Source organism: Spea bombifrons, chromosome 3, assembly GCF_027358695.1.
Source record: "Spea bombifrons isolate aSpeBom1 chromosome 3, aSpeBom1.2.pri, whole genome shotgun sequence".
Classification (NCBI taxonomy): Eukaryota; Metazoa; Chordata; class Amphibia; order Anura; family Pelobatidae; genus Spea; species Spea bombifrons.
This window is the reverse complement of record NC_071089.1, coordinates 69,712,345-69,739,718: the sequence shown is the minus strand read 5'-3', so window position 1 is coordinate 69,739,718 and position 27,374 is coordinate 69,712,345. Positions and strand designations below refer to the sequence as shown.

Below are 27,374 nucleotides of genomic sequence, written 5' to 3'. Positions count from 1 at the left end.
TACCTGCCTATATGCCACTCTGCCTCAATGATATGCCTTTTAACCCCCATTATGCCACTCTGCCCCCACATTACGCCTTTTAACTCCCTATATGCCTCTCTGCCTACAAAAATGCCTTATATACCCCCATATGCCACTCTGCCACCTATTTGAGGTCTGATTATAAGACCGTCTCGAATATAAAATGAGGGTTTTTTTTTTTTTAGAGAATTTGCTCTGAAAAAAAACGTGTTTTATAAATGAGCAAATACGGTAATTAATACCAATGCTATATAATTAAACATATTTCCTAAAACCAAAGAAGACATATTAATTGATATCTATTGTCACAGCATACAGTCTTCAGACTATTTGATGTATATACACAAGGAAAGAAATGGCACATATATATATAAAATAATATCTTGTAACAATATATACAGTGATCTGAATGGTGCAGTTGTCCCAATGGGTCTACATCATTACAGTTTGTGCCTTCGGTGGAACAAATCTCTCTATCTTTGCTCCCTTACTGTCCACTTTAACACTAGTGTGTTCAAATAAGATGCCATAGCCTAGGCCTATTACTCCCAGAAATAACTTTGTATTCCTCTAAGCACGGATTTCCCAGCCCATTGGAACAACAGAGATCACAGACTTTGATCCATCAAGTGTAATTCGTTTGGTATAAGTAAAGACCGTGCAAATTGTCAAATGTCGGCCCTCGGTCACTTCCACTACTGAACATAATATACTTGTGGGTTCTGTTTCATTGACAAGATAGGGAGCAGTGGTCTTTTCTATTTATCACTTTCCTGGACAGAAAATATTATTCAAAAGAAGCATGTCTCCACCTAATCCTGCTGCAAAAGGGTACACTGAGATTTTCAATAATTGAAATTCTGTAAAGATAAAAAAAAAATGAACACAGATATGAAAATATGAACACAAATGTTATATCATAGCCTGCCAGATAGGTTCAGTATATCCTAATATTAGGTTTCGATCTGATGCAGATACCATCTGATACAACTCTTTTAAATAGTAGAGTCATAGTTGGTCTACAAGTTTATTAAAAAATAGATAATTTACCTTTTCAGTCATAGCAAGAGGGTATTTTTTTTTTTGACCACCACTTTTGTAGGGAATTAACAGCAAATATTACATAGACTGCATTGCTTTAAATAGTGCTATTTACCAGCTCAACAGGTAATTCAAATAAACATGGTAATAAAGCATTATTCTTTAAGGATCTGTATTGCTTATTTTAGATGAAAGAAACATTTAGAAAACATGTTGTATTATTCACAAATATATGTAATGGATTTCATAACTTGACAGAACTTAAATTAGTAAAGGGAAATCAGTTGCGATATGCATATTCATGAGTGGTTTCCTGCTCAGGAAGGTCTCAAGTGCTAAGAGGTGCAAAATAAAATTGCTTGCTCCTTCCAGATTAAAAAGAGGCTATGTGGTTTAAAACGTCTTTCATTCTTTATGGATCTGAGTATCAGATTGTTAGGTGCAACATAGTGCATTTGTGTTTTCAAATATATTTACAAACTAAGATATGAGAAAATTAAGTTGGCTATTCAAAAAAAGTAAAATATACTTGTGTTACATATTCCATCAAACCATGTGTGCAGATACTTGAGTAGATGACAATGTTAAACTCCCCAGACTCCTAGGCTCAAAGTAATTCTGTTGCCCTGTACTGTTAAGGATGTGTACACCTTCCACAGGAGGGAGAATCTGACGATCAGTCATTGTACCACTTGGAGAGGAACCCAAAAAACTTCCCTGCGTGGAGACAATTTTTTCAGGACTAGAAGCCAGTTTTGGGGATGTAGAGAAATTGTATCCATACAAAGCGCATGGACTGTGCAGTCTAAATGTATTGTAATGTGTTTGATGGTGCTGGTTGCTGCCAAAGGCATTGCTTGTTGGAGAAGGCATAATGTACTGGAGTTGCGGAGACATTCCTGAAATTTGCATTGACAGGCTAGACTGGGGGCATCCAAAAGCTTCATTGTCGTTTCCAGTCATAGACATATTCACTGATGTAGTACTTGCCATTCCAACGTAGGCAGGGGTCCTTGGAGTGCAAAAGGTTTCACTTGTTGAGTTTGCAAGTCTGTTGTACGTTTCAGCGAGTGATGTGCTATATCTGTTAAGTGCAAGGCTGGATCGACCACAGGCTGAGTAATCTCCAGGATTAAAGCCACAAAGCTGGCTGGTGTTTGTATTAAGATGAAATGCTGGAGAAGAGCAGGGTGAACCAGGTAGCAGGTGAGAATGGGTAGCTGAAGTTCCAGAACCCGAGAATAAAGAAGAAGCTCCAGGGCCTCCTAAAATGCAAATTCAATTTTAAATACATGAGCAAAAAATGAACTAAAATCGTTTCAGTGGAAAATGTCTCATTATATTCCAGAAATAACATTAAATATACTAATAATTCAGCATTATAACAGATTTACAAATATGGTAATTGAGAACATATTTTTATCCGCTGCAAGAATAGTCCACAACATCTACCAAGTGCAGTTCCCCCCACAAATATCTATTCAATGCTTTTTGTTTCATACATTCAAAGTTATGCATGTAACCTTCAACACCTCTGTAAAAGCCAGCTCCTAATCCCCACAAGTATTCTGTATGTTATACCTTCTTACTCTAGCTATCTTTCTTATAGCAACATTTTTTCTCCTGTTTGTTAGATGTTTCATAAGACTATATCCTACTTGTTTTATGTAGGCTGTATTTCTCTGCTGTGCACTCACTTCTTTTAACCTTTCTTGATCAAGGTCCCATGTACAATGTGTATTAACTATTATATGTATGATATGTATTTGACTTTGTGTAGTAAATAATGTTAAACACATGTGACTCAGTTTATGAAGAAAGTTTGTTCCTGTACTTGGTATAGTAAGCAGGACTCCTGTTGACCAGTCACTATTTGCTTTATGCATTGACATTTTCTGTATATTACTATAAAGGAGCATATCAGTAATATAAAAAAACAACAGTGTGAACGGAGGCCTTAGTGGCCTTCTGACACCTACGGTTACCATTAAAAACCAAGGCAAATACATAAAGTCTTACATACACCAGAATAAAGGTCTTACACAATAGATAATACTTCAAGCAATACTGAACAAATATTACATTTTGTCTTTTGTTGACCTGTTTTACCTATAGTAGCCTACCCAACAGGTTCTACATCAAAAATGACCCAGTTTACATTTCAGAATCACTCAAAGTGACCAACAGCCATAGTTTTATACTAGAAAGTTATCAAACATGCTATATTGATATTTCAAACATTCATATTTCATTTTAACTATGTTTATGAGAACAGTTCTAATGAGCCCACACATTAAGTTTTACCTTGCTTAGAGATACCAGGTATGTCCTCAAAAGTAAGTGTTCTCAAAGATGGTCTCCAAAACGCATATGACTCCACCAAGGCTTCCAAGCCCATCCTGAATACGAATAACATAAAAAATAAATGTATACAAGTGTATATATATATACATAGAGACGGTGAAAGATCTTGCTTACTACTTCAATGTGAGTAGACCTGTTGCTCCCAGTGGCCCTAATGAACACATATCTTTTTCTTCCTTTTTAAAACTCTACAATAATTCATTATCAGTAATGTTCTGAGCTAATCAAGCTGTACATTTTTGAGCTATGAAAACTTATTTATGGAATCTGTAATTTTTGGTCAGTTTGAGGTTTTCTCTGTCAGGTGTATTTAAATACACTGCAACATGTTTAATGCCTAAAATATAATTTCTTTTTTGAATTAATGTTTTTGTTATATTGTATTTTTCTATTCTAGAGTTTCAGGAAGTTGATACATCTTATATCTTGTGTACCCAGTGACCAGGATTTGTTTAGAGGTTCACTTAGACCAGGCATGTCCAAAGTCCGGCCCGAGGGCCAATTGCGGCCCGCGTTCTGGACTGATAAGGCCCCACAGATAAGTTGCCCAAATATAGATCTGTTTTGTTATATTAAAGGCAGAGACACCTGTTTAGATTTGTCATCCAAGTCACACAATGAAAAATATACCGTTTTCAATAAACTTTGCATAAAATAGTTAATTTGCATTTAATTTTAATGGTTCAAAGAATGTCAGGCAAAATGGTCGGCCTTCGCACATGTTCACTTCATCAAATCTGGCACTCTTCGAAAAAAGTTTGGACATGCCTGACTTAGACAATATGTTCGAACAGATCCTCTTTATATATTTTTCCATTTTATATACAACATGACTAACTCTATGTTGGATCAACTAGATTTGATCAATAGGTTAGCATTATGGGTTAACATAGAGTTGACATCACGGGCCACCATGGTAACAGTTAAAGGCTCCTTTCTTTCCATCTATCAATGGTTTGATCAGCTTTATCGAGTCAGTGGTTCTGGTGATACACAGGTGTAGGAAGTGATTGGTTAATTTTGTTTGATGGATCTACTTAAGCGGCTTTTAGAACCTTAGTAGACATCTTGATAAAGGTTCAGTACACAGACTGAAACATCGATGATGATTTGTCAATTTAAATACAAATTATTGTTTTACACTTACAAGACCCATGAGTGCATGCTTACTATGGACTATTATTTATGGCCTGCCCTGCACTCAGGTGAATAGGCTCATCAATTCTTTTGTGAGACTCAGTGCGGCCTTACTTAAACTTTACACATATATATATATATATATATATATATATATACACACATATATATATATATATATATACAAACATATATATATATATATATATATATATATATATATATATATTGAATATATATCAATAAAACACTAAGTAAAAGGAAACAACAGTAATTTTGGTCACTCGCTGCGTTATAAACACTCTAAAGCTGCAACAAATCTGTCCAGTACTAAAAAGTAATGACTTACTCAAAGATTTGCAGAATGTTACGAGTTATTGTATGTCCTGATGAAGTTGTAAAAGTAAGACATTTTGATTAAGTGGTCTCATAACAGAAAAAAAATATATACCAGGTAATAATAAACTTCTAAAACTTCTTTTATTATAAGTGATTTGTTTTTATTTAATGCCAGGTTTAAAGCTGTATTGTAACTATGAAACCATTTTTATACCAAGCTTTTTCTGAGATCCCAGATATTGTACAGGCAACCCCTATAAAGCCTTTATTAGCTGAAGCTGGGCAACAAAAATGCCTTTTTTTGCAGTAACCCAGACTTTTCACTTCTAGTTAAAGAGGAGATAAAAGGTACCTCCTGGAGAACTATAGCCGGGGCGATAATTTATACAAGATGCCTTCGAACAATTTCCACGTTTTATCACCCTTTAATTTATGCAATCAAATGGCCACATTTATTTTAGTGAAATACTTACAATTATTTAAAGGGACGAAATTGTTTTGCCTTCCTGGTATAACATTTTATTAGGTCAAACTCAAAGATTAACTAAAGAAAGGAACTTTATTCTCAACACATAAATTACCCTTCACTCTGCTAATATTCCACAGGATATCTTTTAACAGCTTAAGCTTCTGAATTTTATTAAATAAACCCTGCAACTGTATACAAGGATATAATTATACCCTATGTTTGCATGTAAATGTATATATATATATATATATATATATATATATATATATATATATATATATATATATATATAATTTATAAATGACAAAGGTATGAGAGGCTTTAAAAACAAGTGTAAAGTTTTTCATACAAAATGAATGTTTACTCTTAAAAAGGTAAATGTTAACAAATTATGAATTTTAGTTGTATAGCTTAACAGCTATTTAACAAAAAAGTAATTGCCACCACTTTAAAAAAAGTTAAGTATGGATTAAATGATTCCCAATATTTAGAGGACCTATCTTAAATAACTTAGTGAGTCATCGATGACATAAAGATAAACAAATTAGGGAAGCAATAAACATGTTAACAAGTGTTAACATTTTACTAAATTAATTTTATAAAATACTACCTAGAAAGAAAAGTTATCAGATCATCTTTTCAATTTTGCCATAGTTTACAATTTAGATTTTTTTTTTTTTTTGGCTAGATATTGATGTTTACAGAAATGTGACATGGGATCATTTTATTGTAAATAGATGAAACGTGCAATTGTAGAACTGCATATTTCGCCAAAGATTTACTGAGTGATTCATTTTAGAACAACAGAACAGTAAGGTACATCTAGTCTTTAATGCTGAACATTGCATAATCTCACTTCAATGATAATCTAATCAAAAATGTATCATTCTGTTCATTCATGAAAAACAGTTAATAGACGAGGGTATAAACATTGTTTTTGTGCCCCATATGAGAAGGAGCTTTGATAAAGGGAAACATTGAAATATTTAACTAAACATCTAGATAAAACGAATAAATATGCAATAACCATAAAAAAAATGCACATTCAATTAAACTGTTTGAAATGGGGGGTTCACAGGAATTAACCCTATTTTCAGTCTTAGTTCTTTGTAGTCTGCACACTGTAAAATCCATGGGTCCCAGTGCCTTAGATGTTAGTAGACTAATTCCAAGCTTTGATTAAATCACCTCTTAAACTAAACCAGATTTTAGGCTGTCAGCTTTTTTAATAGATCAAACAAATGTGAGAGGCTAGAGGGGAAAAGCATTCCTTTTTATAAATGAATAAACACTTTTTTCAGAGGGGGCAAGCAAAAGCCTTATATGAGAGAATTTGCTAGCTGTTTAAGTAACACCAAAGATGTTTTTGCTACTCTGTGTCTTGAAAATAATACAACTAGAACAAACTGTTGGCTACTGACTCATGTATCTGCCCCCCTTACACCAGCCATCACACACCACTCCTAATATTAAAGTAATGGGTAAACTCAGCCCTACAAAATGCTTGCGAATATGATTTTACAATATTTTTGGTTTTCATTACTTATTCTTTGAAACTGAGAAAATTAATGGGGAGGATTCAATATTGAAAATAAAGCTATCCAGTAATTTAACCCCTTAAGGACAATGGGCGGTCCCAAAACCCATTGAAAACAATGCATTTTGAGCCCGTACATGTACGGGCTTTGTCATTAACAGCAACCTTTTTGTAAAGTGCAATGGGTGAAATGAGATTAAAAAACAGTGATACGTTTGATCTCAGATAATGGATTTGGTCCAATTTATCTCCATTTGATGATCTGTATTCAATATCTTGAATGAACATTATATTCTAAACTGATTTTTGCCTTTGATAAATGAATTAATTTTAGCATACATCACTATTATACTACTATAATAACATAACACATTACATAATTAAACATTATGTAGTGATCATTTAGGTAAATATGTAACAACTATATTCTGTAGAATAAAGTCATTTTAAATAAGAGTATTTCCCATCCTCCAATAGTCATGAAGCAGGCAAGGCTCATAAAGTATGATCAGCATATAGGCAAATGCAAATGGAACCTTGAAAAAGTGAGTCCACTTTAATGTGTTTAAACAGCATACAATAGATGTGCCAATAACCTACCCTACACTATTCTTCATCTAAATGCCTTATTCAGGTACATAAATGTCTGTCAATAGGTCATAAAGTCGCATAAAAAGCTCAGATCCTGGCCACCTGTAATCACATGTCCCTCTTTGGCCCTTTGATATGTTGGAATGTACAGTATGGTGGTAAGTTAATTTTTTAAACTTTCTGCTTTTTTTTATGCATAACACGTTTATATCTGCTTAGAGCCAGTGTATACATTGTAATGACTGTTAAAAAATGGATGATAGTGGGGGCCCAAATCCCAGGTTTTGCATAGCTGCACCTCTACCATAATCTATTTTATTATTTTCATAGAAACGTCTAAGTAGATGTAAGTATAGGCTTAGTTTCCTTCTACCTTCATTGATAGAAAGCATATTTAATAATGACATATTAGTAAAATACAGAAAACAATAGTTTTAAAAATACAAATTTAAAGATTGTCACTAACCTGTTACGTCCCGAATCTCTAAATCCTTTAGCAAATGGATTTCTGTCAATCTTCAGCCTTGTTATCTACAGAAAATCATATATAAATAAATATATAAGGAATACATTTTACTAGTTACCAAAAATATTGCTATCCTTGCAATTACAAATGTACAGAATAACAAAGAAAACTATTTATTGTTTGTTAGTGGTTTTCTTGATTATTCCCAAATAATCAAATGCAATAAAACATTGAACTTGACAGCAGACAAGAATCATTCGGCCCATCTAGTTTGCCCATGTTTCTTGATGTAAGACTCTTTTAATCAGTACATTTTTAGGATATCTCAATGATGTAACCTCTCCCACTTATGATGGGAAGATGTTCCACTTATTTACCATTCCAAAAGGGCATGTTTTATCAGCTACCTAGAATTTTTGACACATGCTACTTTTAAATTGGTCTCCTTATTTAGTAGAATTCTAAAAGAGATCTGGCAGCTTTGGTAAACACAAATGTTCAAAAAGAAGCAACCTCAGTATGAGGTATGTATTTCTCTACAGCTGAGATACCACTTAAACTGGTATATTAAAATAAAATTAAAAGGTATTTATTTTGTTTGTTTTATTTATTTTAATAAGATTCTTCCCTGGTCATGTGATACATGTTTAAAAAGCCTATTAAATCAAGGAAGTGTCTTCATTTAGGCACATACATAGAATCATAAACTACATTATGTTTATGTTTATATAAAAATTATATGTATAAAAAATTGAGATGAGAAGAAAAAAAATAGAAACTATAGTTTTTTTCTGATCCAATCTTCTTTTGAAAAAATATCCTGTTTACAAATGCTACAATAGTTTATCCAATCATCCCAGCATGTTTTAAAATTTTAATTTATTTTGTAGAAGATTGTTTTGTATAAAAATAGCTAAATAGGGACTCGCTGTAATAACACTTGCTGTACAAGTCAAATTCCAAGCTAGAAAATACTCCAAATTATTTAAGCATTCCATTAAACATATGTGGAGTGCACAGCATGCATAAATCCAATAAACCCTATCTGTGATTCCCTGGGAAAACAAACGTAATTCGCATAGAATGTGTAAAGGAGCCTCCCCATAAGTATTATCAACTTTGCTTAACTCTCTACTATTACAGTTGTTGTTCAAATAGTCTCTTCAGTTCATAGCTTTTTATTGTGTATATTGTATTGACTTCATGTTAACAAGTCTCTTTTTTACCAGAAGTAGTGTAGGTTCTCAAGTGGAGGTGGATAATTCTGACAACATAGTTATTACTAGGTCTATTTGAGTTGCCAGGAACTATACTTAAAGTTTTGGATGGTCCATCAAAAATATGTCTGGAAGCCTTTCGGAAAGCAGTAACTTTAATAGTCACTTGCATTGGCCTGTCAAACCTGTCCATGCATCCAGAATCCACCCAAACACCAAACCAAGGCCGGACTGACGGTGACGGCAGCACTGGTGATGAGAAAACAGCCCTGGCACTTTAGGGCCAACGGATGTCCAATGACCTGAGTGCAGCTGATGACATGATATGCGCGGCTGCACGATACGTTTTTATGCTCATGTAGTGACGGTGGCCAAACTTGCTGAGCGTGTTGCAGTGTCCAGGCTTGCAGCAAACCCAAAAAGATGTATTCAACACCTGGGTTTTATCAACTATCAGAAACAGAATTCAACAGCATATAAGAACTGTCTGGACTGTAAAGACTCAAACCATAATCCGTTTTCGGCCCTTCTTACATTCAGGATAGGCACATGCATATCCCATACATGTTTATATACTCTTACTTCAAGAAAAGAGGCAAATATTTCTCCAATGATGTTGTCTCACTTGAACCAGTGCACATTGCCAAGTCCCATAGCTCATTTCATAAATTCTTATTTCGACAAAAACGCATAGGTGTAGCAAGTTAAAAACAGAGCAACCATCTTCCAAATGAAATGATCAAACATTTACAGGATGATTTACCTGTTGGTTCTGATAAGCTGTGACAGTAGTAAATATGGTTTCAGGGAATGAGAATGCTTTCTCCCCTTCTCCAGCTGGAATCGGCTTCACTGGTGAAAGTTCATCACCACAGTCTTTCCTGATGACATGGACACGTGGTTGGTATTTGTGCATTGAATGAAGGATAATCTGAAATTAATTATAAAAAATGTTATATAACAAGAAATATTTCAGACTCTGCCTTCACGCTAAACGTTTGTTTTTCAATAGCTACAAATGCTAAGTTTAAAAAAGGTGTTTTAATGTGACACATTAGGAATACATTAATTAATTAATTTCACATTTATTCTACAATTATATTCTGGGGGATTCCAAATTCTTCTCTGATCATAATTATTCTCAGTTGAGTGGCCATCGAAACTATGTTTTAAATTGTGGCTTGGTTTTCATCCTGAAACTTCAAAAGCTAAAACTAACTTACTTTAATGCTGATGACTTCAAAATCTTGGTTGAAGCCATGAATAATGAAGAACAAACTGTGAGGGAAGCTGTACGTTGACCATTCCTATACCCTACTGATGCAGCTAGCTGATTCTAAGCTTTTCATGGAAACAATATGCACTATGTATTTCAGTCACAGAGAAAAAAGTCACTTGTTTCCAATTATGAAAAAAAAATATTTAAATAAACTACCATGACTACAATTTTGATGATAGAGAAAAACAACAGTTTGACATACTTCTTGTTAAGAAACTTAACTAAATATTCATTGCTGTTACTGTAGCTGCTTTTTGAAGGTGTCAAACAGAACACTTGAGTTTTATAGTTCAGCACCTTTTTACATATTAAAATGATAAAAAAGGTTGATTAATGCCTGAGGAAGAGACCTAACAACTTGGCCTCGAAAGCTCACTATTAAACTCTCAGTTAGCCAATAAATGGTATCATTTTAACTATGCTCAACATTCCTTAAGTCAAAAAATATCAAAGCTACAACTTTATGCTGTATTAGATATTTAGGCATCTAGATGTAAAAAATGTCTATTTTTCAAAAGCATGTCCCTCGTCAAAATTTCTGTCACCAATTCTTATCACACATATTCATAATTTCCCATTTGTACACTAATCAATGTAAATTTGAACAGGATAACAATTTTAATGGAATATGAACATCATAGGATAATCACAGGAGGGATGGTAAATAATATCTCTAACATTTGGTAACTCGATTACAAAGGATTTATGCCTTCCCTTTAGCAATAACTAAATAATAATATAATTGTTTCCCCCTAATCACAGAGAATAAAGGCTTTTCATAACCTAGGTTATTATTTTAAAAGAGTTGTTTTTTTTTAACACATTTTTAACACTGTGCAAACAATAGTAAACATTTTTATGTATTGATTTACATTAAGAGACTCCCACAATTAAAGGAGCACTTGGAACTTAAAATAAGAGAGAGAATTTAGCCTGTGTAGCTGGCTACAGGCAAGTAAACTGTCTTTATTTAGCACATGGCTAGAAGCTATTTTAAACCTACTTTCTCTCTCATTGATTCTCTAGTCAGTGAGGAGCTCAAAACCAACACTCATTTAATACACAAACCCACAGCTTCTTATGTGATTTAAATAATAAGAAAAATAAGACCCCTTGATTTGTCTAGAAGACTAGAGCCAATGTATTTTGAGTGCTACAGTATAACAATGAGCCACTTGCAGATCATGCTACTGCTTCCCCCCTAAAATAGCTGTATTTAAATAAAAATTATAAAAATATAGCCACAAATTTTAAAATACACAGTGTTTTTAAGCAATGAAATTATATCTAATGGATTACAAATTTGCAAGAGCAGTACCTACTCCTGGTCCCTTTGTTTTCTTGATGTTAGTGTTATTTTTGTATATTGTACATTTTTATGTTGTTTATTTTATATCTACCTTCATTCCCTAATAGTCTTAATGAATCTGCATGCTCTCTATATAGTAAAATCATGAATTAGTGAACAATTTGTGAATTGTGAACTTAAGAGCTCTAAGCTAATATAATGATATGATTAGTGTTTTAAGTGTAAAAGGGACTGCTTATTTTGCTTATCATGGTTAGCACAATGTATGTCACATGCTTTGACAAATGTAAATGTGGTAAAGTAATATTGGGTGTCAAAGTTACATGCCACTACCATTAGTTTGGGACCACTTCGCTTTTGTTATGGAAAACAAGGACATTTGTAACTGTGCTAACATATTTGCAAAAGGGTTTTCTAATAATCAATTAGCCTTTTAAAATGAAACTTGTTTAAGCAAACACAACATGCCATTGGAACACAGGAGGGATGGTTGCTGATAAAGATATACACCTATGAAGATATTCCATAATGAACAAACGTTGCTTTTCAGAAGGACATTTTTAAGTTAGCAAAACATAGTTTAGGAAAGATATGAGATGCAGGTACCTAATATAAGGATAGTTATAAATATGGTGACTTTTACTTAAGTGGATTCAAATATATTCTAGTGATAAATGTATTCATCATACTCAAATATGTTTACAAGAAATGTAACTATAAATAATATTTTTGAAACTAGTCAAAAGTATTTTCTTCTATGATCTTGTGTCATATTTTGATTGCATAGCCCAACTCCTCCAATAAAATAATAATTATTGGTTAAATTTTTTTTCATCCCCAAGTAACTCATGAATCAATCTGAATTTATTGTTTTTACAGATTCATTAATATTGTGGCAGATCAATCTTGTAAAGAGATCTTAAATTAATCTACAAAGAGATGGCCACAGATATTTAGAGATAAATTCCTTATTTTTTAAGATTAAGATTTTGTGGTAACATGATCCACTACAGCACAAAATCTGTAATTGTAACATATAACCATTTACAACACTTAGAGGCATCATGACATATGTATGCTATTAGTAAAAGGAATGCACAAGCCTTTATTCTATGATTGGAATACCCACATGTCCTTGATCATCCAGCTCATTATTAGTAAGTTTCAGTTTGTCGAAACTAATGACTTGTCTCATCCAGGTCTCTCCTGAAGCTGGCGAGTCTGGGTGGATATACACTCGTGGAGGCACAGGTGAATCTGCATTGCCTGCCACCATCCATTTTGAACTGTGGTAGACATAACTGTATGGGAAAAGAAAATGGTGGTAAAAGTGCAAATACATTTATATTATTCCTATTCTCCATTTAGGACAATGTATAATGGTATAATGCACTGTTGATGTTTCATGTATTCCTACAAAAACAAATAGTGTTATATTATATATATATATAATTATCTACATATATATCTAAATATATGTATATATATTAATAATACATATATATATTTATATAGCTAGATATGTGTGTGTGTGTATATATAGTTACAAACAATAAATATTATATTCCATTGTATGTTTTACAACAGTTAATACTTGTGACTGTAATACACATATCACCAGAAATCAAGAAATCAAACTATCAAATCCAATTCAATTATACAGGGAAGCTAATGTTCAAAATGTTCTAGTAGTATCAAAAGTCACAAATGCTAACACCAGAATGCATTGTACAGCCCACCTATAAATTACCGTGCCGTAAAAAGTGTAAGTAAATAAACAGACAGACTCTAGAACAGTTAATAAATAAACATGTTAAAACGATTAGGGCTCAAAAGCGATCACTGCAGCCCCGATGGACTCGTGTAATATATTTTTCAGAAATATAGAAATGAACTTTACACGCCTGTCTGTGTGCCTAGTGACCATTTCCACAAGAACAGCCGTGACAATACAATGAGAATAGCACGTTTCAGGTTTAAAGGACTTTAATGGAAACACACTCTTTCCTAGTAACATGTATTTAAATGACTGTCTGTCTGTCAAGTTTATAGTCCAGCATATATAGTGCTTTTAACCCATAGTGTCCCAGGATATCTTAACCTATAGTGAATATGTGGCTAAAATGTAGAAATTGGTGATTACCACCTCGTTACATATCATTATTATTAGTTTTATATATATATATATATATATATATATATATATATATATATATATATATATATATATATATATATATATATATATATATATATATATAGAATACGTATAAAATAGTAAGATGTCTGCAGTGTTCGATTCAGATATAAAAGCCATGGTCTAATTCAATAATAAGTCGGACCTTTTTTGTGAATCAAGCAGAAATACTATACTAATAAATAACAGTTATCGCTCCTATTTATTAAGAACAAATGCTGCAAAACATTGTTACTTTTAGTGTGATTTTGGAATTGAAAACAATAGAAGGTTAATGCTCTGTGTCACCGATTTAAAAAGTTCCCATCACCAGTTTCCTATTTGGGAATCTCAGGTTTAGGTTTATAAAACGTTTTAGAATTTCTATTTGTTCCGAAATTACCAAGTTTTCATTTGTTATCACACAATATAAGCAAAGACTGGCAAAAATAAATATGCACTTATAGTTTACAAATACATGATTTAGTCTTATTAATCTTACTTCATACGATAAAAGACCGAAATAGCGCAAAAATAAAATCAAGTATCATATTTAGGTAAATAAATAAAAATAATAAAGGAAATGTGCAGGAATATTTACCGATATCTCTTATTATCGACTGGTACGATATCCATAGCAATATAATATTGCTGGTGAGGATCTAAACCTGATATTTTCACTCTCATTGCTGGAAACATTCGTCTAACAAAAAAAAGAATTAATATCATAGGTTTAGTTAAAGGAAATATGGCAATGCTGCTACTACTAAATAATAAAGTCTTTTTCATGTTAAGTGGAATACAGATTTTTTATATCAAACATTCTGTAGAAAATATAAGCCAAACAATGTATTTCAAAAGAAGTTGGAGCTTTCACCTTGATGTTGAATTTAGACATATATTAATTGGCCTAAAGCAGTTCTTGATCGCAGGGGAAACCTTGCATTTTTATTATTGTTATTTCTATTGTTTTGCTATGGTGATTGTGTCAATTTGTAGCATTTTCCATCAAAATGTAAATATAGCTGTATGTATAGCTTTATTTAGTGCAATAGTTTTAACCCCTTTTACATTTGAAAGATATGGCCCCTTGCTAGTCAGCCCAGTTAGAGTCCCCTGTGAATGGCAGACCCTGTGTATAACTAATATAAAGCCAACAATATACTCTTATTTTTGGCTTTTTTTCTGTGCACCTGTGTCACACAGAGAGACTTTGGCAGAAACTTCACTGGACAAGCCCTGCATTGTACTGTTTAGATCAACATTCAAATTCTTGCTGTATACTTACTGAAATCTAGACGCTAACATATGGATTTCATAAAATATGTTTTTGCAATATTTAATAAGCTGGGTTAGTGGTATAATTTCCAGGGTTCTTTATACATATGTCTTTGAACCGTGTCCTTTTAGAAGAAGACGGAATTCAAGGATCTGGGTGTAATGAGCAGTAAACCTTTAGAATGCTGGGATTCTGGGCTCCTGGAATAAAGTTGCCATCTGCACACACTTCATAACTCTGTAAGCTTCAATTTAGGTGTGGGCGACCCAGTCTCGCTAGCTTTAATATATGTTAATCTGTATGTGAACCTCCTCCAGCGAGTTTAAAAAAAGGAGGAACCACAATTAATCACTTTCACCAGATGAAGATGGTTTTTTTTAACACATTTAACAAAGCATATTCAATTTTCATTACATTTATCCTTGCAAATTATATATATCAATTGAACTGCGCTCTGTTATTTTAACAGCAAACTAACTTCCCGATCTAGGTGCTTGTTTCTTGACACATCTGCTGGGATCACTGGCTAAGTGTTAGGTCTCTAATTGTAATAGGACTCTAGATGCAGAATCTGTCCATTAAGTAGGGCCGCAGCTTTAGTCCTGTATAAGTGAAAAGGTATATTTTAGTCCCATTTATGCTCCTGATCGCCTGTTATTATTAGCTAACACTCTGGTGTAAACTGTTTCCCCGAGTGGATTTTGCGATCATCTCGAGGCTCAGGTAATGGGATAATTAACGGTGCATGGGATCTGTCCAAAAAATACATCACCATGGAAAAACTTCTAAATGAAATGACTGAACTCTACCAAAAATGAGTGTGCCCTACCTTGTCCAAGAGAGTGTCAATAGCTTCTCATGCAGTAAAACCATATCCAAGCCTGTTGATGGATTACAGACTCTTGGCTGATCTCACTGGCTTTTAACTAAGCTGCAGATCAACCTTCAAATGGTTATGCTACAGTTCGGATATTTTCACCTTGTTTGAAAGAGTGAATGAAATGTTCCTCACCTCCCGGCCTTGGTGATGATCATTTCTGTCCCGATCTCATGGAAGCGCTTCCACAGCTCCGCTCCTTGTAGATCTACTCTGGGCAGTGGGGAAGCTGCCACTGGTGTTGTGACAACCGGTGAGGACATTGGAGAAGAGGTATCAGTACCAGAAGATTTCACTGCCCCATATCCTTCTTCAGTGGGAGCTGTGAATCCATATGGAACAAATTATATACTGCACCCAACCAGCTAATAATTTAACAGCATGGACCTATATGCATTTTTATATATCTTTTCATGGCTATTAACTACCTAATAACTGTAATTCAACTGAAATGCAAAACGTAATCATGTTTTAGTTTGTCTGGTTTGAATAAATAAAAATAACGTTAAAAAAAAAATAATAATAGAAACATGAATCCATCATCAGTTACCGAATAAATATCATAGATCATGTCTGTCATCGCTTAATTTCCAGACAGATTTGTTTTATTATAATGTGATGATTCCTATAATGTACATAAGGATTTTTTTAAATGTAATAAAATGTACTAAATTATTTTATTATATATTTATATTTTTAATGTATTACCTAATTATTTACACACACATATATATGTACAATAAAAATAAGCAGAAGCTTGACAGTAAAAGACAATAGTATTAGTACTTATAGAACAAAAGCAACATCTGTGAGCTCTTTTCATTAATTCTATTATATAGCTACAAGACCAAACTTAATAACCTGGTAAACTGATTTGTTTCATAGCAAATAGATTTGTAATTTCCCCAAAAGATAGTACTTTCTATCTATTGGCCCCGAACAAGAAGCTTAAAAAATAAAAATACATAATACATACTGTATTATAGAACTTTGTATCAAACATTTCGGTACTGGGGGCTAAATTCTATCATCATGGGACATATTGTATTATAGAACTTTGTTATTGTATGTATAGAACATTTCGGTACTGGGGGCTAAATTCTATCATCCTGGGACAAAATATATCCCTTTTTATTGTTTCAATAGCAGAGAGCAGGAATTCAATCCCTTGTGATCAAATTATCACAGATAACACAATCCACTCTAAAATCACATTAAAATGATTTCAAGTTATTTACTACTAGGGGATTTAATCACAGCGCTATTAATTCGGGACAATTGGAATTTAAAGCTATTAATATTTGATTAAATCGGGAATAAAATAATAATACATTTCAGTTACAATGAAAGTGCAAAAGAAAAAGCTAAGTATTAACCCCATCCCAAATTGTATTAGAATTAGTGTTCAGACTAATAAGACTATATATTTTTTACATGTATACTATATCCTATATCTATCTATAGATAGATAGATAGATAGATAGATAGATAGATAGATAGATAGATAGATAGATAGATAGATAGATAGATACAATTAAATCCATACCCTATTTTTAGAGTATCAATTTTATGAATCCACGCTCATATACAGAGCTGATGCTTCTGGACTTTCATATGTTCTATTTTTTTTTTTAAATAATAAATAAATAATAAATGTAATTTATATAAAACACATAGTGTATTATTAAGTCGTAACACGGGCTGTGACTTCAGCCATAAAGAGAGCATTGATCAGGAACATTCTGACAGCATTAAAGCCCTAAGCAGTGAGTGGCTGCTCCAGTTCTCGTGCAGAGTTCCGTGCAGTGATACTCACAGGACCCCAGTATGCTGCACACAGAGTGCTCCAGTTCGATGGCTCCGGATTGCTGCAGCGGTTTGGGGGGCAGATCCGGTCCCTCTGTACAGCCCCTCTCCCCAGGGCCATCTTCCAGTTTCCTGCGCTTCTTTTTCTGCTGTTGTTGGTGCTTCTCAGCCCCGATGAGAGCCTCCACCGAAAACGCGTGAGCTTTCAGACTCAAGGTGCAAGGAGACCTTCTCTTCTCTGCCATCCCTCCTCAATGGACTCAGCCGATGTGCCTGCTATACTCCCAGCTTGTCTCCTATACACCCAGGCCCGCTTCCTACACCCGCTCCTAATCACGGGGCAATCTCTGGAGCGTAAAGTGGTCTCTCTAGCATAAGCACCGGGACATACCCTCTTACAACAGTCGTGAAGTTATTATAATCCAGTCCTGTGGAAATCCAGGTGATCCCAAAATATGCTCAGGATTATAAAAAAAACAACCCCTCTTTGAGAAGTTTTCTCAGCCTCTTCTCTTCCCTTCCCCTACTGGCTTGAAGATCTGACTCGTCTGGCGGGCCAGGAAGGACTGACACGGGTTAGAAAGCGCGCAGGACACAAATTAGAGCTTGTAATTGAAATTTGTAGCGGCGATCTGTCAGCACTTGCAAGCAGGAGAGCGCTGCAAAGGACTTGCTCATTAATGACAATAAAGCGGCGGGACAGGGAGGAGTCGTGTGAAGTGTCAATCAACTTGATAGCCGACCAATCACTGCCTGAGGATTAACCCAGTCCCAGACCTACTTCCAAATCCGTTAGACAGGCTGAACTTGCAGGGCTTTGTAACCCTGATCTCCGCTTTTATCCCCCGAGCACCCCACACCCCGTGCCTATTCATTACGCTGAACTCACAGCACTAATGAGCTAATGCAGCCTGCTAGTGAATTTAGGGGTATTTTAAGAGCAAAGAGCCCAGATATACAACCTGGAAACATTATTTAAAAATATGTAAGTTCCACAAAGCAAGTAGACTATACTGGAAATTGAAATCACTCACCAGCTTGTATCTATTAATATTTTTAAGCAATATGTTTAACATTCAATGTCTTTATAAACTGTTATAGATTGTAAGCTCACAAGGGCAAGGCCCTCTTCTCCCTCTGTACCAGTATGTTTTATACTGTCTCTTCACTACTAATATTGATGGTGATAATGAACATTTAGGTGTGAGGGGAGCTACACCTATATGTGCCAATATACTGGAATAATTGCAAGCCGTTGGTACAGGACATTGTGTGTGTGTATGGGGGGGGGTTGAGGGGGTTCTCTTAAACGTTCTGCTCTAAAGTTTACGCACGCAGTACAATTAGTCACGTTTTCACCTAATTACGCCATAATGATATCACACTGGCTGAGGGGTTTCTTCCCCCTCGTTTAAAGACGAAGAAGACTGGTATTTTTTAGTTCAGTAAGCTCAGTTTAGCACCTTAATAAAAAGTTAAGGCTTCCTTTTTATAGGTTGAGAAGGTTTACGCTGGGAGTTGTTAAAACTGTTTAGAGGTGCAACGGGATGGCGACTTCCCAGATTTTCATCCTGATTCTGAGGAGCAACGAAATGGGACTTCGTCTCAACACTCAGCAACAGGCTGTCAGTTTAACCTGTTCACTTCCATTCCTCAAGACCGTTAATGAATATCTATCTATCTATCTATCTATCTATCTATCTATCTATCTATCTATCTATCTATCTATCTATCTATCTGTCTATCATCTATCTATCAAACCCTATGTTTAATTTATATATATATATATATATATATAAACCCTTTGTATTGCGACAAGTACATATCATTTACATAATGATATATAATGTTATATATTTATATATGTAGTTTCTAAAGGAATTTTATTGTTTGGATTCAATTTGTAACAGCAGAAAAAAGCAAGATTAATTTTTATGTAGTTTAATAATTTAATAATAATAATTTGCTGACTATACATTGAGGTACAAAAGAAATTCAATTTTTTATTTGATTTTTCGTATTTTTGTGCCATTTAATATATATATATATATATATATATATATATATATATATATATATATATTGAAACACTATAAGCGGAAAACAGGAGGAACATCTTTCAGCAAGAGGTGAACAAGTGGAACTGCAGGAATCTAGCATTTACCTAACAGTCAATAAACTCACAAAGGCCACTACTGCTTCAATGTATTTATTCATTTCTAAATTATATACTTGCCACAGCAATAGCGCTAGGGAATCTGCTGGTGCTATTAATAATAATAATAATAATAATAATAATAATAATACATTTCTAAAATGTATTTTATCATAGGTAATACAAACAAGAGCGGATTTGTGTGTTTTTGTTTGTAAAAAAATACCTTGACAGACTGAACTTTGTGTGCTATTATTTTTAAGGGATTTGTTGTTAAAGGAAAATAACCATTTCGTTTTTTAAGACCCTAGTGCTGAACTATAAAGATTAACCGGTAATTTCTCATTATATCGGGATATATCTCTCTCTGTGCAATCAATCTATCTATCTATCTATCTATCTATCTATCTATCTATCTATCTATCTATCTATCTATCTATCTATATGTGTTTCAAGAACTGACATGTCTCCTGGAAAATGTGGCCGATGTGGTTACCCTGATATATATATATAAACTGAAATGTTCTGTATGTTATACTGAGATAATGGTTTCCCTGGCTTTTTTAATATGGTGATATTATATTGCATGGTTATTATCCATAACAAACTCTCATGCCTATTGTCTGCGGAGTAGGGAGGGCAGGTTAGGATTTGGGACTAATTGGCATAGTGATATGTGTTTTCACGTAGCTAGTCTTAGCATTAAATCCCTGTATTCAGGATGCTATCATTTGTAGCAACATGTGATATTGTAAGGATTTAGGGAAGTGCCACATGCCAAACATATCATGTAGCAAGCTCAACTTCCTTGGGCTTAGCTAGCCTCAGCACCTAGTGTAGATCAGGGTTGCGCTTGACTCTTATTATAATAATATATCATTGACTTTGGCTGCATTTCATCTGGAGAAGTATAAATATATATAATATGTGTGTGTGTATATATATATATATTCGTTGTTACACAAACGGATGAAGCAGTGCCAAGCCACATTTTATATTTAATTAATCTGATTGCAAGAAAAATACAAAAATATATTAATAATTGCTTTTCTTTCTTCCTTTCCTTTTCGTTATCACTCCTTTTCCTTTCTCCCTCTCTATCCTTCTCTTCTTGTAATTACCCCTTTCTTTCCTTCCTCCCCATCTCCATCCCCATTTTCTCTCTTCTCTTTCTATCTCCTCTGTTGCTATCCTTACTTTCTCTCTTCTTCTTTATCCTCCTTTCTTTTTCCTCTTTCTTTCTTTCTTTCTTTCTTTCTTTCTTTCTTTCTTTCTTTCTTTCTTTCTTTCTTTCTTTCTTTCCTCGTTGTTTTTAAAACAATTGCAAAATATGTTAATCCTATGAATGTTAGTGCGTGTGAAGCGCATTTCAAAATAGACTGATTTAAACCAAGAGAAATTACTCATTAATATATGTATAGTATTTACGAAAGAATACATGGGAATGATCAGGTATGCACCACTTTATTTATGTCTCATCGTCAGCTTCCTCCTGAATTACATTGTTTCAATGAAAAAAGTTACATAATAAAGTGTGAAGTATAAAGTGTACAATTTACCCTAATAAATGGCTACACCACAATCTACTCGCTTGGGCATTCTAAAAAAGCCATAATCTTAAATATCCATGAGTCACCTAGTAATGATGATTGTGACACGGTTCCTACCCCATATGAAAAAGCATTTCTATTATTATTATTATTATTATTATTATTATTGTTGTCGTTGTTGTTCTTCTTGTTATTATTTGAAAAATAACGTTTGCTACATTTCTTTTTGCCACAGTGCTTGATAGTTGTACAACACATGAGAACAACTATAAAATATTTTTACCGTAGTACTGCTGCAGAAGGAAAATGCATCTACTTTTCCGTCCTGGGTGCAATTAAGTTTCAGAAAACAGGGAACTAGTAAGGGTGCTGACTTATTAGAGGTGAAAATCTCTAACAGAAACATTCCTTACTCACCCATTAAATGTAACAGAATTCCCTGGTAATAAATTGCTTTTTCATGACTCGACTGTACTCATCACACCAAATCAGCATTGACAAACTGCTTATTACATAGTCTATATTACTACACAATCCTTCCAACTTAGTATAGATGCCAGTGTTTCATTGTTTGGCACAAATCATCTTATGCTATTATTATTTTCATAAAATAACCTTTTTTTGTCTACAGAAAGTCTAACAAAATATTCTGTATAGCAGATTGATAAGCTTTAAACTATTTACGGGAATCAGCTAAAATACAGTATTTTCAATATTTTTTTATTTTATTACATTTATGTGTGCATTGCAATATTTAATTATAACTAATAATTTAGTAGTAGAACTATTATATATTTTTAAATGTGTTATTATTTCTGTATTGATCTCTTAGTAGTTAGCACTTTGCTAGCCTAGCTGATAAAGGATTCACGCACCTGTTTTGTATTTTTGAAAATCTATACCATTTACATTATTTTATATCAAGTTAGTATTTTTTAATTTTATTTTTAAACGTAAATGATAGATAGGACAATGATAAGACCAAATTATACAAAAAATATATACTTATGGATGGATTAGTATTTATCAATAAAATACTGCTTTTCTAACAATTGGTTGAATGTTTAAATGGATCTAACATACGTTTTAATTTTCCCAAGGACAGTGTTAGATCAATTAAGTGTACACTTGTCTAGTTCAGATAAGGTGTTACATATAAAGTCTCCAGATTGCATTAGTGCCTAGCCTTTTGGCATCTAGATATCCCTTACAGAAACAACACTAATCCTCCATGTTTGACAAATGGCAATCCTCATCGGAGAAAGAAGGTCATTCCAAGATAAGGGGCATCAAACCACTTAAGTATTAAACTACTGTCCTTTAAATCCTTCATTACACTCAGCTAGATTACATGCCAACCAGTTATGTTGGGAAATTATTGTCATATACAATCAAACCATTTATTCAGCCATTTAGTTTTGGTGATATATTCCAGGATCTATTTACTCACATATCTGTTTATCCACCAATCTATCTATTATGAAGGCATAAAGATGCCTCTGCAATTCTGGGGATGTCTTCTGAGAATAGTGCGACATTCTATAGCAAGGAATTTGTGATCTGTGTCAAATTATTTGGACCAGATCATGATTTTTTGGTAAATACTATTATTTGTACAACTTTAGCCTGCATCAGTTGTAAGAAAACAAGTCAATTTAGTTTAAACTATAACACCTAAAAATAAATCCTGATGATGATGATGAAGATGATGATGATTATTATTAGTAGTAGTATTATTTAAATATGTTGACATGCAATTAAATAATAACCTTATTTGTATGGAACACTGTTCAATATGCAAACAATATTATCAAAAGGATTTAAGTACAAACGTTTCTTCTTGTTCGCTTAACCCTACATTTATTGTGGGATATCATTAATAACTTTGATAGCACAATAAAGCTGAATGTTTGGTAATTAGAAACACAAGTTAACGTAATTTCATTTGCTCATCAAATCAGGGATAGCTATTCTCATTTATAGCAAGTAACCTTTCTGTAGAAACGAAGGTGAGACTTGTAGATATTTCAGGAATAAATATAATTCTTAGCCACAACATATGTGTTTAAAATACCAATCAACTCAATATTAAATAAAACTCGGTATTAGCTTTGTTTTCATGATACATTCAATGATTATTTGTATGTAATTCCAGTAACCTAAAATTGTCTTGAAAGTGTGAAAAAGGAATTGCACATTTCAAATACCCAAGCTGGCTGTTTCATTTGGAAGTAATTTGCTCACTCCTTCCTCTCTTGGTATATTTTTGGACTCCAATAAAAGGTAATACAAGATTATTCTGCCGTTCTAAAGGCAAATCCATTCCCTTTCCTCCGAGCGCAACGTATACTGATGTCTGTCTTCCTCTGCTAAGGTAAAATCAATCGAGTAAGACAACTATTAACTGCTGATGTTCTGACTGTGTCTGGAAGTTGAACAACCCATTGTCACCTTTGTGTGCTATGAGTCTAATCACTGAGGAAGAATCTTCTACACAGAGAGTAAATGAAAAAACAAAAGTAAGTACAAACGTTTTTAAATGTTAATAGTTTTCATGATACATAGATCCCTATTCAGAAGATGGAGCAGGTTTGTTTTAAATACCCCACGTATATTTCATTGCTAAATGAGGGTTTTTTTTTTGGGGGGGGGGGTGGTAAGAGATTTCAAGTGGACAGTTTGATGTCTTAAGTTACAAAATATCCATTTTTTTCTAAAACGTGGTTATCACATGCAGCAGAGGTTACGTATTCTATGGTAAAATAACGTGCAAATAATTCTAGCTGAATGATGCGTTTATTATTCACAGGAGAAATAACACATCTCAGGCCAGGCCATAATATGCATTTGATGTCTGAAAGATCCAAAATCCATTGATATTTGATGTCTGAAAGATCTGAAAGAAGCTGGTTGCTTGCAAGAATGATCCAACTGACAATAATACTACACATTTAGTTAAAGCTGTCCATATTACATGTAAACAAGATCTATCTATCTATCTATCTATCTATCTATCTATCTATCTATCTCTCTATCCATTTATTGTTTATATAAACACTTTCTTTTTTCTAGTGGATCGGAACATGGTTTCATTAAAAGTAATTGCTGCACAAATTAAGATAATAATAAATAATAAACACATTTAAATTTTAAAGTCTAATTAGGAAAACGTTGGATTAGGTTTCTGGTTAATATTGTGAAGCACATCCTAAGATCTCTTCATGAAGGCTGATTGGGGTACACAATTCTTTTGCACTTTGACTCCAAGTTTAGCTTATACAGTGATCACCTCGGAGACTGAGTTAATTTTGAGAAGAAATTAGGTATGAGCAATGCTTCTAAATGAATAGTAAGTCTTATTATAAAGCTTAGCCTTTTGTTTAAACACGCACTACTATTTTACATATTTTTTTAAACTTGTCCAAGTCATCGACTATATTAAATAGTAGACACCCCAACGAGTTATTCTCTATCATTAAAGTGTTGTATTCGTTATGATGGGGTTGTAAAATCAGGTCAATTATGAATGAGGTATGGTTTTTCCATCAAAATGCGTTCAGCTCTAATTTAACTAATATCCTACTCATTTTTCTCCTGACCGGATAAGTTTATTACATTCCAGGCATAGGCGATGTGTTCGCAGTGCCAAGAACTGCGTGCATCATATATTTCTGACATTAAACCTAATTTATTCTTAGGTTTAAATAGGACAGTATTACAACGTAACAATGCAGCCATGGTTAACCATTTAGCAAAATATCAGCATGCCAATTAGTCTTTTTTTTTTTTTTAAAGAGACTAGTTCTGGTGGTTTGAAGAATTATAAGACTCCATATTTTATAAGGTCTAATGTACTATTAGTCCATATACATTGTTTTCCATAAGCAAAAATAAAAAAAATGCTTTAATAAGAAATCATATATGAATGTCACTATTAACATTTATTTAAACGTACATTTATCTTTAACTTGTGTCAGTGTGAAGCTGCTTGCACATGCAAAGAAACGCTGATTTTCGGCATCTCAGGTTAGTGAGTATGTGGATTGCGCCATCTATCTGAAGGAAAGAGATCGCTGCTTTTACAAGCCAGAAGTGAAATTCCGGTCACAGGGAAAAGGTTCCATTATAATATGTACTTTAGTAAACACATTTTCATGCTCTGATGACACATACCTTGCGGCACATGATTCAAAGAATAGTTTATATTTTAACACACATAAACCAAGCATGCAACAATGTATGAAATAACGCATTTAAACTCACACTGACAGAAGTTGATGCTGTTTGGTAGATTTTAATTATACATGCTAAATGTAATACACTTTAAATGTAACTATTTTTAACTGAGGTATATGCCTACGATCTAAATCAGTGCTCCCCGAGGCACATCTAACAGTCCGGATTTGGGTATTACTCAGATGTGTTGCAAAATTAAAAAAAAAACACCTTAAACACCTTAGACACACCTGAGTAATAACAATATCCTGAACTGTAAGGTGTGCATTGAGCAGAGGGTTGAGGGGCACTGACCTTCCTTCCTTCCTTCCTTCCTTCCTTCAATTTCTGTTAATTGATGATTTAGATCTCTGGACGCTTGACATAATTTGAGGATTTCTTTTGTGTCTTATGGTTTCCTATTTTGGGGGATTTATGGGTACTCAATGTAATATATTATTTGAATAACATTGTTGTTGTATTGTTTATTGGTTCATTATATGTTCTTATAGACATTGAGGGCACTTGCATACTATCTTGAGGAACACAGTGGAACTAAAAGATAACCCTCTATGAACACTCATGTCTCAATTTTTTTTTCAGCTGCATAGGTAATTTAGCATGAGTAAAAAAACAAATTGAATGTACCTTCTTGCAACTTAATTGTGCAGCATTAACCCCTTCAATTCCATGGTCGCTATATTTTAGGGATTAATATATGTCTCTACAGTCCTGACAAGCTTGTGGGAACTAAATCACAGTCAATGCAGTCATCAGTATTGGAAGAGTTAAAAAAGAAGAAAAGTCAAGGGTGCTTCCAGGTCAGTTGTTATCAGTTAAGAATCTGCTTGTGATCTGATAGGGTTATATGAAACCTAGTAAAATGTGACCACTTATTATTTACCTTTTTGGTCACTAATCATTGATCAGTTTCGCGATCAATGGCAGTGACGTAATGTGATCATCAGGGACGGACTGTCCCACCGGGAAATTTTCTGGTATAAACATTCAAAGCGGCTGCTGGCGCCTAATGAAATAAATTAATTAAATTAATGCTAGAGTGGCATATAGGGATATAAGGCATTTCTGGAGGCAGAGTGGCATATAGGGCATATAAAACTTTTTCCCTATAGGGTCATTTTATATTCAGGCTTTTTCTTTTTTTCCTAAATTAATATTTAGATTTTGGGGGGTCATCCTATGATCAGAGTCGTCTTATAATCGAACAACTATGGTATTTGGGTGTCTGTGTGGCAGAGCCTTTCCTGGTGTGTATTTGGGTGTCTGTGTGGCAGAGCCTGCCCTGGTGTGTGTATTTGGGTGTCGGTGTGGCAGAGCCTGTCCTGGTGTGTGTGTTTTGGTGTCGGTGTGGTAGAGCCTGTCCTGGTGTGTGTGTCTGGGTGTCGATGTGGCAGAGCCTTTCCTGGTATGTGTTTGGATGTGTAGGTGTGGTAAAGCCTGTCCTGGTTGGTGTGTGCTTGGGTGTATCGGTGTGGTAGAGCCTGTTTCCGTGTGTGTGTTTTGGTGTCGGTGTGGCAGAGCCTGT

General features: G+C 33.8%; 1 protein-coding gene across 1 annotated transcript; it reads right to left on the bottom strand.

The window, feature by feature from the left end:
- Positions 1–1,451: 1,451 nt before the first annotated feature.
- TBX18 (T-box transcription factor 18) lies at positions 1,452–18,459 on the bottom strand. The gene is made up of 8 exons (XM_053460944.1): positions 17,919–18,459; positions 16,238–16,424; positions 14,548–14,649; positions 12,900–13,071; positions 9,946–10,113; positions 7,966–8,030; positions 3,367–3,461; positions 1,452–2,327 (listed from the first exon to the last, which is right to left on the bottom strand). Exons 1-8 carry the CDS (start codon positions 18,151–18,153, stop codon positions 1,609–1,611), a joined length of 1,743 nt encoding a protein of 580 aa, XP_053316919.1. The 5' UTR covers positions 18,154–18,459; the 3' UTR covers positions 1,452–1,608.
- Positions 18,460–27,374: the final 8,915 nt, after the last annotated feature.

Coding starts and splice junctions, on each gene's coding strand:
- TBX18 (XM_053460944.1), bottom strand. CDS start 18,153: ATGGCAGAGAAGAGAAGGTCTCCTTGCACCTTGAGTCTGAAAGCTCAC. Junction 16,425..17,918: donor GTGCAGCATACTGGGGTCCT/GTGAGTATCACT, acceptor ATGGATTCACAG/CTCCCACTGAAGAAGGATAT. Junction 2,328..3,366: donor ACCTGGTATCTCTAAGCAAG/GTAAAACTTAAT, acceptor TTTGCATTTTAG/GAGGCCCTGGAGCTTCTTCT.